This window comes from Notothenia coriiceps, unplaced genomic scaffold (genome assembly GCF_000735185.1).
Source record: "Notothenia coriiceps isolate Sejong01 unplaced genomic scaffold, NC01 NC01_scaffold00009248, whole genome shotgun sequence".
NCBI lineage: Eukaryota > Metazoa > Chordata > Actinopteri > Perciformes > Nototheniidae > Notothenia > Notothenia coriiceps.
Genome location: NW_011341949.1, coordinates 426,520 through 448,243, shown reverse-complemented (window position 1 = coordinate 448,243; position 21,724 = coordinate 426,520). Strand labels below are relative to the sequence as shown.

Below are 21,724 nucleotides of genomic sequence, written 5' to 3'. Positions count from 1 at the left end.
CCCCTCTATGCGTTGGCAGCAATGGTGTATTTTGTTTTTCATTCTGTTATTCCCTATTATATGTTTTCTAAGTGTTGACTCAAGATTGCACGTCTGGATGCATAACATGCAACTCAACAAACATCCTGTTCCTACATCCCTCTCCTTATTCATTTGCTGAAGGATTTGCTGCTCTGTTAAATGTTTTGCTTTTATACCACCGCTCCATTCAATATAAAACCCTCTTGAATATTGCATCAAACACAGCTCACTTGTGATTTATTCAAATCCTCTTTTCCTTTTTTTATCAAGGACCATTACCTGACCTTTTACTGCATGTCTTGTCTTGTTTCACAAGGACACAAGTTTTAGGTCATACAAGTCATTGTTTCTTAAATTAAAGTTGCAAATCTTAAGCTCTATTTGGTTAATAGGGTTAGACGGGTTAAACCATATTCTCCCCCTTCTTCTTGAAAGCTATCGGCCTAGGTTCCTACATCATAGTATTTTGGCCATATATATCCCTCCACCATTAGGGAGATCAGTGTCCTCCTCCACCTGCCACCAAAGTCACCCCCCTCAATCCAAATCTCTCCTTCGGGACGGTATTAAAATGGATCGGGCTAATTAACCAGTCAATGGCAGTGCGCTCATAAAAAGAAAAGAGGAAAAGGGAAATAAATGTCTGTAGTCACACGAGCTCCCTAAAGATGACTCATCATCATTTGTTATTTAACGTCACAACATGTAGATTTGAGGTGAGAGAAGTCGGCCTTGTTAGAGGGGTGTGTCGATGTTAATGGTGGCATGCGAAGATTTAGGACGGACATCGTTGAGTCAGCATTATCTGACATCTGCCATACTTGACGCAACATCACTAACAGCTGCCCCCCAACCTTTCCGCCAGCCGTGCCGACATTGATTCCCTGATTAGACTCATTGATTTGATTATTTCTACGGAGAAAACTCAGCCTGGATCTTATGCCTAATTTATCTGGTGTTTTTGCCCTAAGCTGTTCAGGTGGCAGAGAGTGAGAGGCTGGAAACATTTTCGCGTGAAGGATACACATCAAGTGAAATTCTTACCATATTTATTGTTGAAGTGCTTTTTGCCGGGTGTCTTAATGACATTTATACAGCTAAGTATACGGCATTGACGACTAGAAGATAAAGTGTAAGAAAAAGTTAAGAAAAAACAAAATCTACATACAGACTAATTTGTAATTAGAGAATTTTAATTGCAGCTTTTGGCTCTTTAAGCGTGCCATGTCTTATTATCCTGTTATTGGACTGAGCTGATAGGCTGTGACCCTAAATGTCTGCCCTGATGCCGCGTCCTTGAAAAAGAAATTGAATCCGCACCATCTCTCGTGATGCTCCTGTTTTTCCTTTCATGCAATTCATCCTTCTTGATCATCGCACTTGCAAAATGTTTTTCTTGTTCTGTAAATGGCTCTAATTAATCTATCATGTCACACTGTATACACACCCAACAAACAGTGTCCTCTATGACTTTTTTTTCCCATCACATTGATTTATTTGAATCCTCAGAGAAGTGATGCTTCTCCACAGCATCTCATCTATTCAGTGTCTGCATGCTCCTGCTCCTGCTTGCACAAACTGTGTTCTTTTCTCAGAGTTACTCAAGTACCTTTTGTTTTTTTTGTGTGTGTGTTTGTTCGTCTGCTTCGACACAGGCCATTGTGGACACGGTAGATAACCTTCTGCGACCGGAGGCCTTGAAGTCCTGGCACGACATGAACAGAACGGAGCAGACGCACGCAGCCACCATGTTACTGGACACTTTGGAGGAGGGGGCGTTTGTCCTCGCCGACAACCTCATGGAGCCTGCCATTGTAAAAGTTCCTGCAGACAACATAAGTAAGTAAAGCAAGAGTTTGTGGTAAGCAAATGACAAGAGCTCTTGATTGATGCAAGCTCAGTTAATTTGATTACTTCCAATTCATTGAGAGAGTATTTGTTGTGATAGGAAAGCAAGGCCGCCACATAAAAAGGGACTTTGTTTTCATAATAAGCATTTAAACCTTGGGGGGAAAGGAAAGCAACGCATATTAGGTTTAACGAGTCGCTTACTGACAAAGTGATGAATATCAGACAATTAAATAGACTGGATTCTCTGATTACGCACGCTTAGTTTATAAATGTATGAGTCTAGACCTTGAAACTCTATACAATAATGTGAACATTAGCCTGCTGTGGAGTCAGAAAAAAGACATTGTTTATCCACAGCTTCCTTTTTTATTTTATTCTGCTGTTAGACCACATAAGGACGGCTTTTCTTTAGTTCTTTCTTTCCTCAGCAGAGTTGTTTTATTCATATTAGTAAGAGTCTCTCAGTGATGAAATGATCACTTTGTTTGACATTTTTATACTATCTTTTCTTTTGTGCCAACATTTCAGTTTGTGAAGAAAATATCCGGTCCTTTCTCTCGTCCTTTCACCTTTCATCTCTAACCCATCCTCTGTCTTTCTGCAGTTCTGGATGTGTATGTGCTCAGCACAGATGGCCAGGTCCAGGATTTTAAATTTCCACAGTCCAGCAAGGGCGGTATCTCAATCCAGCTGTCGGCAAACACCGTGAAGCTCAACAGTCGGAATGGTAAGCTCACTAAGACATAACAAAAACAAAAAAAAAGTAAAAGAAACTTTGTGCTAAATGTTCTGCCCACTCTCAGAGAAAACTGCTTATTCAAATGTGTTTAACTATGGCTCTCATTGTTTTTGTGAAAAGCTAAATAGTTGGTTTGAGTGTACAGTATAAGCACAACAATGGAGTTTATCTCAAAAACTCCAAGCCCTGTGAATTGAGCTGAAAATGACAGGCTTTTTAAAAGCGTTCTGTCTCTATCTCTCACTCATCTTTCACTCATTTCTGCCGTTCCTTTGTTGAATATTTTAAATGGAATTTCATTGGAATAAATGTAGTTTCTCAACCTCTGATGTCTTTCTTCGTCTTTCACTCTTTACAGGAGTTGCCAAGCTGGTTTTTGTGCTCTATAAAAATCTGGGCCAGTTCCTCAGCGCTGAAAACACAACCATCAAGATGGCCAACGAGGCTTATGGCAGCAACGTGTCTGTGGCTGTCAACTCTGACATCATCGCTGCCTCCATCAACAAAGAGTCCAGCCGCGTATTCATTAACGACCCGGTGATTTTTACCCTGGAGCACATCGATGTGAGTCTCTCTGCTGGAGTGAATGGAGAGGTCATATTAAATAACACCAGGAGGGAACATTGAGAGTAGACAGAGATCTGCAATTTGAATTGTAAATGTCGGGCTAGGTCAGTCTGCAGTTTATTTAAGTCATTGAACATCAAATTAAAGGAGTCTTTAGAACCTAAGTGAATTCTTAATGAAAACTAATTCTTTAATCAACATTGGGATATAAATGATACCCATTTTATTTTATAGTGCGGGAAATTAACTCCTAGATTAGCCGTGCGATCTAGGATGAAATTACTGGAGCACCAATTATCTTTCGTCTTTTAAAGTTGTCACTAGAGTTCCCAGAGGGCCATGCGTGACTCCATTCTTTATCAGAGACATTTTGCAATTCCAAAGACATGCCGTCAAACAATTATGCTCCTCTGTTATTAAGGCCTCATATACCAGACTATGCTTCGGTTGATTTGGCAAGCATGTGCCAAATGAGATACAACATATGAATTGCTCCATGAGAGCTGTGAAGTGAAAAATCCTCATCTATATCAGTGCGTGACATACTTTGTATGAGTAGGGGGTAAATGTCCTCCGTGTTCTACATGTACTTCAATTTCAGACAGTCAATTATTTGGACACTTAACCATATCTCTTGTTATCTGCAGATTGAGCACTACTTCAACTCCAATTGCTCCTTCTGGAATTACTCTGAGAGGAGCATGATGGGCCACTGGTCCACCCAAGGGTGCAAACTCCTGGACTCCAATAAAACCCACACCACTTGCTCCTGCAGCCATCTCACCAACTTTGCAATCCTCATGGCGCACCGTGAAACTTCAGTATGTCACATCATTTTTTTTAAATCAATATTTTAACTGATTACTCTTTAAAACTGAAGTTTAATATTCCTAACATGTTTTCCTTTCTGTTAAGCAAAGCTAAAACCCCAAGCATAACCATTTCTAGATTAGCAGGATCAGAAAATAATAGTGGAAACAAAAAATGTTTCAATAATAAATAGCTGGAATCTTTTTTTATTAATGAATAAATAATTATAATAACATGACTATTTTCCGTTTTTGCAATGCTATCCCCGTAGATTTTTTTGTAAAACACACATCACATTTCCTACATTACCAAAAAATATGCATTTCCTAAAAAGTACAAAACTTAAACCAACCCTACGGTTACAAATATGGAATACAAGAATCTCAATATAAAGTGGGTTACACTTTATTCAAACATAAAACTCAAAGTAAAATGTCTTACCTTTTTGATTCCTAAAACTTGCTTGTTATTTTGTAAATTGAAAGGACATTGACTTTTCAAGTAAAAAAACGAAATCACTTAATTTTGATGAATCCAAGCTATTTTTTGGCTTCGTTTTTTTTTTTTTAGCATAATTGATCATTTTGATGTATTAGCAATGCTTCTGATAAGGTCAAATGATTAAAGACAAACATAACAATAAATAACAACAAATGAAGTATTTATGGCAGCACTGAAAGAAAACCATATTGTCATCTTTCTTTTTAGAAACTCATTTCTAAATGTGTTGCTGTTTACCTTTTGTTTCTTCCAGATTCACGACAGAGTGCACGAGCTACTTCTGACGGTCATCACGCGCGTTGGGATCGTGGTGTCCCTCGTCTGCCTCACCATCAGCATCTTCACCTTCTGCTTCTTCCGGGGCCTGCAGAGCGATCGCAACACAATCCACAAGAACTTGTGCATCAATCTCTTCATCGCAGAGTTAATATTCCTAATCGGTATCGATATGACGGAACCCAGGGTAAGCTGGAACGATTTCACCCCATTGATTTGAGTTTGATTCATTCCCTCTCACTTCATCTCCTTTCGCCCCCGAACAAAACAATAGACCCTTTCAGGGGGAAATTGATGAGTCGTTAAGCATTGTTTGTTTCTAACCTTCTCTGCCTGTCCTCAACATGACATGAGTGGGACAGCAACATTAATAGACATTACTAAAGGGCCGTGTCTTCCACTTGACAGCTCTTTTTCCCTCTTTCACTTAAAGCCAGCGTTGCCATGGCTGACCCTGCATTCATACTATTTTCCTTTCTTTTTACCTACACTGTCTCTCACGCACAAAAAAAGGTTTTTTGCATAAAGCTGGGAAATCTAAGCTTGAAATCCTGAGCTGCATGATTAAATCCACTAAATGTAACCCTACATCCAAATGGTATTTTAAATTGCTGCCGTACTGAAATCGAAGCCTGTGCATAGTGAGAGTCCATGTGGTGAATGAATATTCATTACTTTTTTCATCAATTTTCGCTGAATGGGGGCAGCAGTGGTGTGTTTTCAGCGGGTTTTAATAGAAGACATACGGTTTATGATATACAATTTTCAATAAAGGAACCGCTACGAATATCCCTCTTGTAATATATAATAATTGTTCGACTTCAGGTTAACTTAAAAACCTTTTATTTTTTAAATGGATTGCATTTTATTTCTTAAAAAAATATTCATATGATCGTCTAAATCTGTGTTGTTTTCTCTCAGATTGGATGTGCCATCATCGCGGGAATCCTCCACTTCTTCTTCCTGGCTTCCTTCTCCTGGATGTGTCTTGAAGGGGTCCAGCTGTACCTCATGCTTGTGGAGGTCTTTGAAAGTGAATACTCTCGGAAGAAGTATTACTACGTGTCTGGTTACCTCTTCCCTGCCATCGTGGTCGGTGTCTCCGCAGCGATCGACTACAGGAGCTACGGGACCAAGAAAGCGTAAGTGCAGCTTTCTGAACACATCCTTGGAAATGCAGAGCAGACACGCTGCATGCAAACTGTGTGGGCCTACCTGCTGTGACTGTATGCGGTAGCTTTTGAAAAAAAATCTACTCATCATTCCTGCCAGGGCTTTTTTTGCGCATCCCTGTAGACTACACCAAAACATTTGAGCTCTTTTTGCCGGAGATGGGGAGCTGTTCAATTTTTTATGTCATTTGAAAGTGGCTGACAGACTCAACACTGTGGTTTCAGGGGGAGGCGGGCTACATTAATGCCTTTCTGCTTAAAGACCCTCCTGTGACCTCTTGTTTGTAAATGGTCTCTTAAAGAGAAGAGCACTGTGCCGAAAAACCTTTTACGTAGATTAATGGCCATATCTCGGCTAAAACCCATCTATCAAGAGAGGTTACACGGGGTCTTCCCTTTGTTTTGTTCAACTGTATTAATGTTCAACCTGTGTAAAGAGCCTTTGAAAGAGCTCCAATTGAAGCTAGCAATTACACACTCAATATCTACAGACAAAGTAACCAAATATTAATTTCCTTGAATATATTTTTGGCCATTAAAGCAGGAAGACAATGCTGATTTAGTTTCTGTACTGTGTGCTGAAGTGTGTGTTTCTTTGTCATAGGTGCTGGCTAAGTGTGGACAATCATTTCATATGGAGCTTTATAGGACCTGTCACCTTTATCATCATGGTAAGCGGTTTTATTTTTCTTTGAATACTGCGACTGACAGAATGAGGAAGGGACTGAGAGGCTGAGATGAAGGAGGGAGATAACGGAAGTGAGAGAGTTGAACTGAAGCAAAAGTCAGCAGGATTTTTGCTCTGCAGCGATGACAGGTTAATTTTGCGCCAAAGACAGATTTGGAGGCATCCGACAATTCTCCCTGCCTCTTACCACCTGACAAGGATCAGGATTTGTCAGTGTACTTTCACCCCACTTTCGCACGATTCCCATGAAGTCTCACATCACAGGCATCACCTAATGGCCTTCCAGTTACACTTTTTATGATAAAGGAAGAAAATAGATTAAAAATTGCCTCAAGGAGTAATTTTTACAGCACACACTGTTAGATGGCAATGTGAGATTATATAGGTCCTGTTTCCCCCTCCTCTGCATCTGCCGCTGTGTGTGTGTGTGTGTGTGTGTGTGTGTGTGTGTGTGTGTGTGTGTGTGTGTGTGTGTGTGTGTGTGTGTGTGTGTGTGCCCACAGTAAATAGCAGATGACAGTGTTGGGGAGAGGAAGAAAAAGAAAAGACACCTTTCTATTTGGTGAAGGACCGTCAGGGGTGAAGGACATATAGCATCATTATGACATATGTCCCATTGAGCCATGCAATTATTTACTGGTCATGACATTATTATCTCCCGCTCCATCAGAGAGGCTCAGAAGAACGAGTCCTCGGGGATCCTTCCCGCCTTGATCAAAAAAAGAAATAGCATTCCTCCGATAGGTCCTCTCACCATGTGTTGCTTTGCCCTCGTGCATACCGAGGGATGTGGAGGCCCTGCAAACTTGTCTTGCTGCTGTGCAGGGAGGACGGGCGGTATTTGTTCAGCACTGTGTTCATTATCCAGCATAATGGCTGCTACTGTATCTACAGATGCAGTGACCTCTGTTGAACATCAAACTGACCCTGAAAATATACCAGAGCGAGGGGGCACACATGTCAATTTCCAGCGAGTCTTTGCACACCATTGGCAGACCGCTGGCAGCTTTCAAAGTAAAGCTATGGTACAGCTCTTTGTCTGTGTTTTTACAGAACGGATAAAAGGCGAATCTCCTCACTGGACTACATTTCACAGTTTCTCTCAAAAAGAGACATTGCCTCTTGATGTAGCATTTTTAAAAATGTCGGAGGAAAAGCACAGGCAGGACTACTGTCGGCGTTTGATTGAAATTGTTTTTGATTTAATGGTGAAAAGCCTGGCTCTTTTTTTTTGTTTTCATTGATTTTCCTTTTTCCTCTCAGCACCCGCTTTGAATGTGTGAGCTTATAATTGAGGTGGAGCTAACATTGTATTAAAACAAACACACATTTCTCTCTGTCTCAGCAAATGCTCTGTCAGCCCCACAGGAATATGTTTCCTTTCCCTAAATTGGGCCCTCATTGTTTTCCAATCTCGCATTGCCTTCATAATGATTTGCATGAAAAATGCGTCTGCAGTGGAAATGATGATCAGGATCCCGGTGGTGATGACCGGAGAGATAGAATCATGACCCTGTGAGGAGCTAATGTATTGTAGCAGAGCTAATGTGTGACAGGAATGAGCTTTTTGCAGCAGTGGCTCGCGCATCGCACACTGCTCCTCTGATTCCGTGCAACAATTGACTCAAAAAGACAAAGTACTGTGGAAAGGGGAATCTCAGGGGAGCATGCAGGAGCTAGGTTTGTCTACACCATCCGTGACCCTGGTTTCTCTACAAATTGGCTTTGTCCTTGTCAATGAGGGAGAGAGAAAGGAGGCGAAAAGCCGAGAAAAACTACTGCTTTGGCTCATGTCTCGATCCCCACCTGCCGCCCGGGCCATGTTTGTGCCAAATAACATTGTTTTCGAAGAAGGATGGGAATGCTTTGTTCTCTTCCGTTTCTTTCTCCTCCCTATTTCTTGCTTTCCTTTTCTTTTCTTTTTTTCGCTCCCGTCTGAAAAAATGCCCTAAATACTGACGGGAAAAAAAAGCCGGTGGAGGGTATTTAGATCCTTGCTCTCCGGCAGAGGTTGCCCTGTCTCTGGGCACTGGGGGTATTAGCTCCATGAAAGGGGAACATGGAAGTAATGAGTGGTGGGGGCAGCCATTAGTATGCTTGAGATAGCTTCAACACAAGGCCTGTTGGATCATGACACGTCACGAGCAGTTCTTATCACCCGGACAGCTCCATCTGCACCTTTAATATTTTATCCCGTGCAGTTCATCTGGAGTTCAGACACACAGTCCACTTCAGAAAAAAAAAAAAAAAGCTTTCTCCTTAGTCCCAGTGTGGCGAGGTGCTTCTGCATGGCTTGCAGTGATGATTCAGAGACAGAGTGAAGGATAGAAGTAAGGCAGCTTCGCTCAGGCACAGGGGATCCCCGAGGAGGGCTGCGAAAGCATGTCGGTGTGGGGGGGGTGACGGGGGGAGACATTGCTGCCGTAGGCTGCCTAGGTAACTTTAAATGGGGGGGGGGAGACATGTGCCGTGCTGCTAGGTAACTTTAAAGTACTGTGTCCCTCTCCTCTGTCTCATTGGATCCATGTCACCACTCAAGGCTGTGTGAAAGGGTTTTTCAAAGTCCTCGCCCTCCACCCCTCCCCCACTGTCTGACTCATGCAGGCAGCTGATAGAAATAATGGCTGATAGCTGCGAAACAAAACATAGTTTCAGTGCCATCTGTGATATAAAAGAAGGTTCATGATTCAGGATTTTCTTTTTTCTCCATTTGCCCCTCTCCTTGCGGGGCCTGGGCTATTGTGAGCGGCTCCATGAGTTGATTGCATGTGGAGGGGGTGATGTATTGATCACAGGCAGTCTTTTGATAGCAGCGTGTAGCAGAACACGGACAATTTCTGTTCAAGAGTGAATGGCCACAGTCTGAGTCCAGCTCCAAAAGGCCACTCATTTATTTCATGCCCTTGTTCTGGGCATCTCTTTCTCCTGCCAACGTTTTGCTGTTTTTAAGGTAACAAGATAACACTGAAATGCTCTGCTTATAAGGCTCACCTGGAAAAGACTAAGGTTACAGCAAATGCTATGTGGTTCTTTTGTTGTGTTACTCACCCTCTTATACAGTATCTGCTGTTGTTTTGGTTTGTTTCTGATCCTTTGATATGCTCTACTGGAGATACACGTTTCAAATTCAGTTTTTTTAGATATTCTTTGACATTATTTATACATGCCCGGCTTGCAGTACAAACGCAGTCCAGTTTCTCTGCTGTGAGTGCATGTACATGCTGTGTTAGGGACTAGTTTGCCCCAGAATAAATGTTTTCGAAGTAAGCCTAAATTATTTGTAGCGGCTCCTTGCTGGTCCACCCAGCCTTTGTGTCTCTAAATCACAATATTGATTTTTAAGGTAGCGAATAAATGCGCTCAGGAACGAAGCACAGAGTATCCTTGTATGAACGTGATATGTGCCGCCGCCTCCCTTAAGATTTAATACATTAAAACCAGAAAGAAACGCCATCTCCTTCCCCCTCTTTGTCTTTCTCTCTTTCCATCTGTCCACACAAGAATCGAACGACATATACCGTGTTCCCTCAAGCCTTTGTAGCTGCTTACACCTTATAATATTTCACTATGTGCATAAAATGATATGCAGTTGTTTTGTACAACAAGATGGTCTCTGATTTCTCCTGCTACTTTTCATTCCCCTCTGACTTCTGCCAGACTGCTGTTTCTTTTTTTTCTTTTCACTGTGATGGATTTTAATGCGTTGCCATGCTCTTATTGATATAGAATGACACTAAATTTGGCGCCAGTCGGCCCGTCTGAGCCGGCTAGAACGATAGATGTTTATTGGATTAGTCTGTGGACATGCAGAGATTTGAAGGCTCTCCTCTTTTAATACTTATAGACAAATTAACAGGTTTTTTTTCTCTCTGTCTGCTTTATCTTGCGTCATACATCTTCATGTATTAACACTGCCATTACTCTGTTTTGACAGCTCAATCTCATCTTCCTGGTCATCACAATGTACAAAATGGTGAAGCACTCCACCACCCTGAAACCAGACTCTAGCCGACTGGAGAATATAAAGTAAGTAAAGGAATAAACGCAGAACCCCGCTTTATTCTGCTTATCAGCAATTTAACACTGGTGCTATTTTGGAACAACCCCCAGGAAAACTAAGACTATTTTACCTGTTACTCATTTTTTTTATCTTATAATGTTTCATTGCAAAATGCATTACCTCCCCCACCTCCTAACCAAGATACACGCTTGGACTAGCAAGTGACGTTAGAATACATAAAATGTTTCTCAGTGTGAAATTATCCAGTTCAAATGGAACTTTTTTTCAGAAGAATTCATTATTGTGACTCTGGAGATTTAAAATGTTACGCAGTTTTTTTAATGAGACATTTGGCATGACTTAGCTGTCATGATGACTACACAGACTTTGTGAGTCGTCTTTATATCCTTTGTTGTTTTGCTCGCAGCCACTGGCCGCAGAATTGCACAGACATGACACACACACACACACATATCACTCTACGGCTGCAGCTTAACTATGCGCTGTTAGCTCTGCTAGGGCGGGGTACAGTGGAACAGCTACCATGTGTGTTTGCCGCTGGAACATGTCGAACCTTTTTTTATAGATCCCAGCGTCTAATCCCAAAAAAGAAAAATTCCTTCCCTACACAACCGCCACCACACGACCACCACCCAGCACCACCACCCCCATCAAGTGTAGGCTTCCTCAGTCGCCTCAACATTTATGACGTGTTCGGTTTTGGGAAGGGAAATTATGTTTTTCTGAAGCACTAATTGTTTTGTTGTTTTTTTGCACTTCTGTGAAAACAATATTTATTGCTGTTCTCTTACATGTGGGGTTATATGGTTGTGTTGCTCGCAGTAGCACAGCCTCATGTCATTTTGTACAATTATCTTTCGTATTTTGACTTCCACCACGTTGTGTTGGAGCAGCTATTTTCAACCAGTGTTTGTTATTTCTCCTTTTTCCTTAATGAATGTTTGCAACATAACAGCACTGCGGTGAAACTGCGATCAGGAAGAACAGTCAGAAAAAAAGCTTATTTAGACTTCTGGGTTTATTTGTGATAGACTACTCCCTCAAGGAAACCACAAACAAACACATTTACCGAACATGGTGACATTCAACATGGGGTTATTTGTTCTTGGATGTTAGAAATGTTTAAGCTTGTGTATACTGCAGAAATACATTGTGTATTGATAGCTGTTTTCTTTGTGGTCTTTTTGTGTTTGTTTTTTGTGCCAACGTTTGGTCTGAAAGTCAGTTTAGCACCAGTGTCACTGCATGTTGCATGTAAAGGCAAAGTTAACGCACAGCCTGTCCTTTCTCCTCTCCTCCCATCCTCCTCCTCTCTCTGTCCTGCGATGCGCACCAGTAATTATCGCGTTTGTGACGGCTACTATAATACAGATTTGCCTGGGTAAGCTTCCCCCTATATACCTCAGATTACTTCACCCACACAACACCACCACCCACGCATACAATAGCATAAATGCAAATTCAACCACAGACAATATGTTCTGACCAAATGCTGTACACAGACATTTTAATTGAATCATGAACAGCAACACATACAACTCTCAGTTAGACCTTTAATAATTTCATTGCCTCAGTGACTTCCCTTGGATCAAAGACATCTATACTCCACTGCCGTCTAACCCCGCTGTGATGCGCTCTGATCTAATTGTGTTTCTCTTTTCCTGCTTATCATGCTCTCTAGCTATGAAGATAATAAACGGTTTATCAAGTAAGGACATGTTGCCCAGAATTCTCCTCTTCAGCTTGCAGTTGACCCTCTCTCCTCGTTTATTCTTTCTCTCCTTTATTTGCCTTCCTTTCTATCGCCGGTCCCTCCTCTCCCAAACTGCAGCTTCAAAGCCACTCATCCAGTGTCCATGTGATTGTTCACTTTCACCGTGTCTTTCGTCTTGAAATCCAGTGTTGTTGTTGTTGTTGTGTGTTTGAGCGCTGAACTGTGACCGCTGCTGGTGTCTGAAGGCTCCACAGGACCTTCAAACACCAGGCGGGGAGTCTCCTTCTTTTCCCTTGAACTCTTTCCACATCTGCTTAGTTCTCCAGCTCTGATAACACAATCACTAGATAAATATTGACTGTATGATAGTATCAAACGCCTTTTTTTTTTTTAGCCTATTTTGAATCACGCTGTGCTTTTTGATTATGCTGTTCTCTATGTTCTAACACGTAAAAAGTTATTTACAGAAAACCAGATCAAGGCTTTGCCTCCTTCCTGTCTGTTTGACGACAGGAGCTGCATTGGCCTCTGGGCTGAGAGTGTGTGTGGATGGAGGGGTGGGACATGTGTTGATGATGGCATAGGTGTTGTTTCTCATTTTATTGTTTTCCTCTTGCCTGGTTTACAGCTTTTTTTCCTAGTTTCTCATAGTAATGGTGATTATAAACCCACTCATCATCCTCTCTGATAACTAAATGCCTCTCATGCTGGATTTGTCCTCTCTTTGTGTTTTTTATTATCTGTCCTTCAGATCCTGGGTCATGGGAGCGTTTGCTTTGCTGTGTCTGCTCGGACTCACGTGGTCCTTCGGCCTCTTCTTCATCAACGAGGCCTCGATTGTCATGGCTTACCTCTTCACCATATTCAACACCTTCCAAGGAATGTTCATCTTTATTTTCCACTGCCTTCTCCAGAAAAAAGTAAGTCAGCCGCAGTCACAGTGTTCAAAGACAAAGTTATCTTTCTCCCAAGGTGAAACGCTGGCGTGGAAAAACCTTTGCTCCTTAATGCAGAATTCACAGAGCACCACACACTGATAAGAAGAACAAACACTGCTGGCTTCAAGATATTGGTTAAGTCATATGTAAAGTCAACAATGTGCTGTAGGTAAACATTCGGCTGTTTGCTCGCACAGGTCCGCAAAGAGTACAGCAAGTGCTTCCGCCACACGTACTGCTGCGGAGGGCTTCCGACTGAGAGCTCCCACAGCTCTGCGAAGACCTCCACCACCCGGACCAGCGCTCGCTACTCCTCTGGTACCCAGGTAGACCCCCGCTTCATTCACTCAAAGACTCCCTGAGCACCGAACCAGAGGAACACAGTGTTAAAACTGTAATACTTTCATCATGAGCATGACCAAAGAAAATGCAAATCCTGCATTTTAGCTTCAGTGGTAGATCAAGTGACACAAACATTATACCACACTTTACAAGCAGCATCCTCTGTACTGCATGAGAACCTTTCTTCTGTTCTGCCCCCTTTAGCACTTGCTTTTATCTTTTTCTCACTAACGTCATGTGCATGGGATACAGTACTGCACTCTTTAAAGAGCATTGCAAGCACATTGCAGGAAAAGCCTGAAATTCCCCCCCCAAAAAAAAACGTTTGCTTTATGCCTTACTTATTAAGGAATAGCCCCTATGAGACAATACGTCTTTGAGCATTAGGAAGAGTGCAATAAAAATCCAATGTATTATTATTATTATTATTATTATTATGAATACCTCCAGATGTATTGGGCTTAGAGAGAAACATCCCAAAGTCGTTCAAAAGTTGACTTAAAATGATTAGTTTGAAAACAGACATACATAGAAGGCGAACATTAGCACTGCCCTTGCTTCACTGGAGCAGTGGTAAATCAGTAGTATGTACATAGAGAATAATGAGAGTTGGTCTGAAAGGTGAGCGGGCTTGTTTGAAGTCCTAATGACTGTCCCTTGTTGACCTGACAGAGTCGTATCAGGAGAATGTGGAATGACACCGTAAGAAAGCAATCTGAGTCCTCCTTTATCTCAGGTGACATCAACAGCACCTCCACCCTTAACCAAGGTCAGTTCACACCTCATTTCTCTCCACATGCACACCTATGCACACATTTCATCATCCAGCTAAAAATACCTCCTTCAAGTACAAATGATCTCAACCTGCCGTAGAGGATCCTAATCGTAATAAATGCCTTCAGCTTGAAAAGACAGAGCTGTATGTTTTTATCTCTAAAAAAAGATGTAGACTTTAGTCTAGGCTCCCTGTGCTGCCAACCGAGGATTACAAAAATCCGTCCTCAAATACTCTGTGCGATGTCATTCTGGCTGCTAACGTCAGACTCAAATTGGGGCAAGGCTAGAAAAGCGTTTTTATTTAAGTGCTGGCTGTCAAAAAGTCCATACCCAGGCTCTGGGGAAACATAAACACAAGTAAAAACAGGGAGGGCAAAAAAAAAAAAAGTAAATTATATTTCAGGAAAATCTTAACACGCAGAGAGGCCATTTGTTGCCTGGCATGTAAGGTGACCTCTGTTACTTTACAGAGGGATTTATGAGGGCGGGAGAAAAAAAACTGTCATTTATTATTTAGCTTGAGCACAAATATGATGATGAGAAGATGATGTTCAACTCTGACTGACCTGGAGTGCTTAGTGTTTTGTTAGGCTTTCTGCTGCCTCTGAAATGGCTTTTCAAGCATGCTAGAGAAAAAAGGGTTTACACCCCTTCCTCCCTCCTCTGACTGCTGTCGCTACAACGCTCTCTGCCTTCGCCTCGCTTTTTGCTTTCACTCACACAAGGCAACACATTACACCTAAGGTTTTAAAGCACATTTTTGACTTGCCAACACAACTGTACAAATAAAGAAACAGGGTTTGTCTCTCCTTCAGTAACACTTCCTGGCGATGTTAATGTAAAGGTTGGATATTGATCACTCCAGGGTGTATTAGCCTAGTTACCCCGGAGAGTCAGTGCACTAAAAGAGTGCTCTATCTCCTGGAAGCACTTCCCTGTCATTAAAAACATCCCTGGAGACTTCCCAACATGACAGATGGCATTTAACACAGGTGATAAATGGCAGTGGAAATACTTCACATCCTTAAAACACACCGCAAGCTGAGGAAAATAAAACGTAATGTTACATGAGGTTTGGAAAGAATAGTCAAGTCTAAATAATGATTTTGATATGCAATCTGAGGAGGATTCTGCTCTTCAGCGAGATGTTAAATGGTGGCGTGATTCAAATAGTCTAACCTTTGTACCAGGTCAGTTCGATTTTGAAATGTTATAAAAAAATATAAGTAAACATAACCAGTGAATACGAATTGATGGGCTTTAGTAATGGTTGAAAAATGTGTTTGTAGTTATAAAAGACCTGCAACACAATTAGAAGTTGCCTTGAAATTTGAAAATTGGTACCTAAACCTTCTTAATCATCTGAACAAAAAGGTTGAATAGTTGTTTCTTTTTGCTCCCTGGTTGCCTCTCAAACCTTAATCTGCCTTCTCAACTTCCAACTAAACATCCTGGGTGACACCATACTCCTCACATGCACAAAATTCATTTCTTTTCTCCATGAAACGTTCAATCACTGTCCACTGACTGCGCCACACTAAACTGCTCTTCTGTCTTGCCACTCCAGGAATGACCGGGAATTATCTACTAACAAATCCTCTTCTTCGACCACAAGGCACTAACAACCCTTATAACACCTTACTGGCTGAGACAGTCGTATGTAACACCCCCACGGCTCCAGTGTTTAACTCGCCAGGTGTGCTTACCTAATACTTTCACCTGCTTTCAGGCTTTTCTTCTCCCTTTGACTATTTTCTTTTCTTTCCTCTGTGTCTCTTTATTTGAGTGTACAGCAGGCCAAATTTAAAAGCAGGATGTTCTGCAGTATCGCCTTTCCTTCTGAATCATTGTCTCCTATATACTTGATGCAGTACATAGTGTGCGCGCACATGTTTTCATGTAGAAAAGAGATTTTTGTGGCTCTTCTCGGCCCACCCTTTGTGTTCTCGTATTTCTCTTATCCAAACTCTAAACGGGACATAATGATTGAGATGGGAAAGAGATACTACATGTTCTGCCTTGAGATAATGTAAACATTGGTTTAGACCTGAAGCTGTAGTATAAACTGCATGATTATTAAGATTTATGCTCCTGAATATGCCAGGTGATTAGTTTTGTTGTGTGTTTTAGAGGGAGCTTTCCCCCTAAAACATGTTCAAGTGCAAGCACAATCTATGTTGCCTAATGCAAATTGACGTAAAGCAACGTTTGCATTACGTTTTCTGTGTATAGATACATTTTGTAATAGCTGATAAACATTTTTAAAAATCACCACATCTCAATAACACATGGCACTCAAGCATTTCTCACACTGTAAAGACTTTGCTGCAATCATGTTTTCTATTCTACTTTGAAACTGAAATGGCATCTTTTGTCATGTGTTGTGCTTTTCCCCTTTGCTTCCTCTAGTGACCTACAGAGAGACAAGTATGGGAGTAAAACTTAACTTTGCCTATCAAATGTAAATTTATTTCAGCATGCTTTTTAAAAACAACCGAAACCCTGGCACTATCACTTGGTTTACTTTAGGCCATTAACACACACTCAGTGAGCAAGTGGTTCACAAACTTATCCAACCAAATTCGACTCTGATCTGACGACTAATAAAAGATGTATGCATCCATTTGAAGTGATCTTCAAGATCTGACAGCTTTATCGAAATGCCCATTACTCTGCTTCTCTCTCTCCTCTGCCTAATTTGTGATGTTGACAGACCAAAAATGTGTTGCTTTTACCGACACAAACAAGCATTTATCAGAGAGGTTTCTCTTTTCTTTCTTTTCTTTTCTTTTCCCCCAAATTATCTGTCGTCCTGTGGCTTTCTGGAGTCTCAGTGTCCAGTAGTATTCACCTCACACCTTTGCAGAGAGTACCTGTCTGGACACTAAATTGCCTCCTAGCAGGCCCAAGCACTTGGATGTCATGGCAGCAGCTGTTTAATTTTCCGTTATTCCCCTTTTTTCTTTCTTGTCATTTTCCCCGCATTTTCAATAGAAAAAGTAGAAACTCCAATTTTCACATGCCTCCTACACTCTCGATCAATCCCCGTTTTTTTTTAGAAGAGACAAACACCGCTGTAAAATATCCATTAGTCTTCTTTGTAATTTGTTACGTCTGTTGTTCTTCAAGGAGGCATGTTATCCATAGCAGAGCACATGTTCCTTTATCAGCTCGCTCCATCATAGAATAGCTAATATTTATCTTTTTTTCGGCTGTTTTCCATGACCTCCATGCTTTGAGAAATTCCTAACATGACTGCGCGTGACCTCTGCAGCGGCTGTGTTATTCTTGAGCTGTTCTGCTAGTGACCGGGGTCTCCCTGGGAACTGTCACTGTGACGGATGCCAAGTGCTGGGCTGCAGGCGAGCTCTGACCTCTGCCAGCTTTGGGTGCACAAGCTGCCAACTTATGGATAGAAAGTGTACCAACACCAGCAGAAATATCTAAGAAGAAAAAACAACTACAAAAAAGTAGCTGTTGGCTAAATTCATAAAAGTAAAAAGCTATTTAACGCTTGTTTGTTTTATTTGCTGAACCCTTGCTCTTGCTAAGTTGCAGTTAAGACTTTTCGTTTTTTGTTCTTTTCAGTGATTCTTTTTCATGTTACAATAAATCATTTTACTTTCTTTTGTACATCAGCTGCTCTTAGACCAGATAGCCTGAGCAGACAGACATGATGTGAGTTGTATAAAGTGAGTCTTTTCACCTGCTGTGTGTGGTGATGGTGGAGTGCTGCTTGTGGGCTCCCCTTGTAGTGAGAACAAAGATGGCTGTCCTATGTTGATACATGACTACTTCCCCTCTGTCTGTGTCATCTTTTTACCCATCTCTGTCCTTTCTTTCCCTTTGGCACATCCAACCTATTAGTTGCTAGAACAAACCTGTAAGTGTTGTAGCCTGCCCCTTTGTGGCTTCATACCTGTTGACATCTACTTTTGCCCGATGTGTTGTGATGGTCATTACTGTTTATTAATGTTGTTTGGGATCTTTTTCATTGCTGTGTCACTTTTGTGGCAGACTAAAAACACACAATGCTCTGCTTAATACAAAGCCATTTTTAAAAGGGAAAGCCAAAATGTACCTGTGAGAGAGTAAAATGATTTCTGCATGCATACGTTAAGGATTGTGCCTAACTAACGGATTTATGGCATGGCTTGATTTGACTTGAGTTTTCTGTGTGAAACTGCATCCTAAACAGCATTAAAGTTGTTCCTTTGTTTGATAGTTTTTGGTGTTGACTAATGTAAAATCCCCTCACATCTCCCTCTCTTTGCAGGGCACTCACTGAACCACGTGGTGAGGGATACAAGTGCAATGGATACACTACCGCTAAATGGTAACTTTAACAATAGCTACTCGCTGCGCAATGGGGACTTTGGCAACAGTGTGCAGGTAGTGGACTGCGGCCTTAGTCTGGACGATGCTGCCTTCGAGAAAATGATCATCTCTGAGCTAGTACACAACAACCTGCGTGCCTGTAACAAAATCCACCATCAGCAACAGCAGCAGCACCACAGTTTACACCACCCACCCCACCACCAGCAGCCCCCGCAGTACCACCATCACCACCACACGGAGCGGGCTCCGCCCAAGGTGACGGTGGTAGGCGGCAGCAGCAGCGAAGACGACGCCATCGTGGCCGACGCTTCGTCTCTGGTGCACGTGGGCGAGGTGGGCCTCGAGCTGCACCATCAGCTGGAGGCTCCGCTCATCCCCCAGCGGACTCACTCGCTTCTGTACGCTCCCCAGAAGAAAGTGAGGACGGATGGGGAAGTGGAAACCTTTGTCAGCGAGCTGACCCCCACCGACCCCGACGACAGTCTGCAGTCCCCCAACAGAGACTCCTTGTACACTAGTATGCCTAATCTGAGAGACTCTCCGAACGCCGAGAGCAGCCCTGACGTGTTGGAGGACCTGTCCCCCTGCAAGGGGAGCGAGAACGAGGACGTTTATTACAAGAGCATGCCCAACTTAGGGTCCGGCCACCAGCTCCAAGCCTATTACCAGATAGGCCGAGGGGGCAGCGATGGTTACATTATTCCTATTACTAAAGATGGGGGCATCCCTGAGGGCGATGTACGGGAAGGACAGATGCAGTTAGTGACAAGCCTTTAAATGTATTTAAATCATCCCCAAATCTCTTCATGCCCTTTAGCAGTCCTGTCCTCTCTAATGAAGTGAAGGGAATTGTTTGTTTTATTTTTGAAGAGAGCGTAGAAGCCCCATCATACACACTCTCCATTTACAAACATCCTCCTCGAGCTGCATTGCCATCTCCTCCTCCCCAAACACGCCACTCCCGCCCGCCCCCCTCCCTGCAGACCTACAGACTTGGTGCACAGTGATGGCAGTGCAAAGTTTTAATGAGACTGTACATAAATTGCAGAGATCAATTTTAAGAGACAAGCCAACTATGTATTTAAATGTGCTGCTGCTGTTAAATAATTGAGACAAATTTAAGGTACGAAAATAAAAAAAATAAATAAAAAAAAAGCATTACTGGCTACATCATATCAGCAATTTCCTGTTCAAAAGGTTGTACATACACTCCCCAACATCCCCGTTGAAGCCTGTTTTTTTTTTATTATGTAAACAATACAACACCCTGGACCAGGATGTGGACTCAATGTTCCTGATCAGACTGTTGGAAAAGGAATATAAGGTCCTGCGTCGCTCTCCTTCACCATGAAGTTGGATTGTATAACCACTAGCAATCAAGCCCCTGGCCTTATATTTTCTCAACTGTACATTGAACTGTTGTCAAGGAAAATGGCTAAAATATATATTTTGTTGTATTGCTAGTGTAAAATAAAAAATCATGGGAAAGCGTAAATATGAAGAAAACTTTTAATTGCAAATTTTAACGTTTGAGAAACTATTGTGTAGAAGTTGCACATATGATATACAGTGTGTTTATGGTTCCAACACTTCATTCATGGTAGTATGTTTGAACGTCAAGGCTTATAAAAAGAAAGGAAGATTCAACAAATTACAAAGATGCATTCTCACTTTTTCCCACTTGTGAACAGTGTTTTTTGCTTAATGAGTTCCATTGATATCGCCCATCAAAATATGTCTATTTAATTTTTGCCAAAGTGGCATTACTTCAGTAGTATGGGGATGCAAACACCCAGGTAAAGTGATTTATTAATTGCACATTTTGGTGTAATTCTGAATGAAATAGATCTTTTTTTGTGGTAGATTGATGGGCAAGCGCAACTGAATTGAAACCGACTTTTGACAATAAAGTTTCTATCATAAACGTAGTTGTTCCGCCTGGGTTTGGACATTTTATTTATTAAAATCTTTCCAAAAAATGAATGGGAAATGTGTAAATATTTCCCAGCACTGGTAAACATGCTGTACTGTAGCTCATGTTTTTTTATGTAAACATGTTACCAAGGGGCTCATCACTTAAGACTGATGTAAAGTTCAACACTTGTATAACAAATAAAATAAATGTGAGATTTTTGGTCAAATGCCAGTTGCTTTTTAATGTTTTGTGTTTTTGGTACTATTTGAGTTAACAGGTTTTAATTATTTTAGCTATGGACAAAATACACTTTTGACTCAGGTTATAAGTAAGTCCCAAGCACCTTGAACGATTTATTTTCTGTTCTGCTTTTTTCCTCAACCGCTGCAGTAGAGAGAGCTCATTTCAAAGTCTGTGTTAGAGAAGCCAAATCTTTCCATGTGATTCAAAGATGAGAAACTCAGGTAGGAAAATTGCATTGTAAATGTTCCTCTGTGTGGTTGTAACACTAATAAAGGTTCAAAAATGACACTGGTTCACAGCATTGTCCACTTAGTATATTTTTGAATGAGCAGCATAGTCCTGGCTCCATTAAAAAAGCCCGGCTGTAAGAAATCTTGTAAGATGTTGGCTTTAATGCCGCGTGGGAGTACAAATGTGTCCACGGACCTTATAAGGGGTCAATGTTACACATGGCTATGGTTGTAGAAATATATTACATTATGTCCGAGTATGACACGTATTTGCTCTAATTAATGTCTGCTGCTGCTGAAGCCCACAACACAGTCAGTTCCTGTACCGTTTATGCCTCAGGTAATGCTAATTTACGAAGCATTTTAATACAACACCAGTTGTGGCGGAGTGACAGCTCTCAGCAGGGTAGCTGGAAATTGCAGTGTTTACCATTTGGCATTGAAGGAAATGACTCAGAACTTAGCGAAAATGCACTTTATGTCAGAGCCAGTGCACATAATGCTGTGTGGGATGCATGTTGTTTTGACTTTTCCACAATTATGTGACATTTTGTGCAATTATCGGAGGCTACAAATTGTCA

At 41.6% G+C, this 21,724-nt stretch overlaps 1 protein-coding gene across 4 annotated transcripts in view; it reads left to right on the top strand.

The window, feature by feature from the left end:
• Positions 1-21,188, top strand: part of adgrl2a (adhesion G protein-coupled receptor L2a) — an 89,495-nt gene extending 68,307 nt beyond the window's left edge. For 3 of the 4 annotated variants that reach the window (XM_010770833.1, XM_010770832.1, XM_010770831.1), the window contains 14 exons: positions 1,677-1,860; positions 2,477-2,599; positions 2,970-3,175; positions 3,826-3,999; positions 4,743-4,952; positions 5,687-5,907; positions 6,542-6,608; positions 10,560-10,651; positions 13,112-13,280; positions 13,496-13,624; positions 14,313-14,409; positions 15,985-16,113; positions 16,827-16,844; positions 18,694-21,188. In XM_010770833.1, the coding sequence (XP_010769135.1) occupies positions 1,677-1,860; positions 2,477-2,599; positions 2,970-3,175; positions 3,826-3,999; positions 4,743-4,952; positions 5,687-5,907; positions 6,542-6,608; positions 10,560-10,651; positions 13,112-13,280; positions 13,496-13,624; positions 14,313-14,409; positions 15,985-16,113; positions 16,827-16,844; positions 18,694-19,532 (2,658 nt within the window). In that variant the 3' untranslated portion in view covers positions 19,533-21,188. The remainder of the gene's footprint in view (positions 1-1,676; positions 1,861-2,476; positions 2,600-2,969; positions 3,176-3,825; positions 4,000-4,742; positions 4,953-5,686; positions 5,908-6,541; positions 6,609-10,559; positions 10,652-13,111; positions 13,281-13,495; positions 13,625-14,312; positions 14,410-15,984; positions 16,114-16,826; positions 16,845-18,693) is intronic. The other variant, XM_010770834.1, reaches the window with a different exon arrangement.
• Positions 21,189-21,724: the final 536 nt, after the last annotated feature.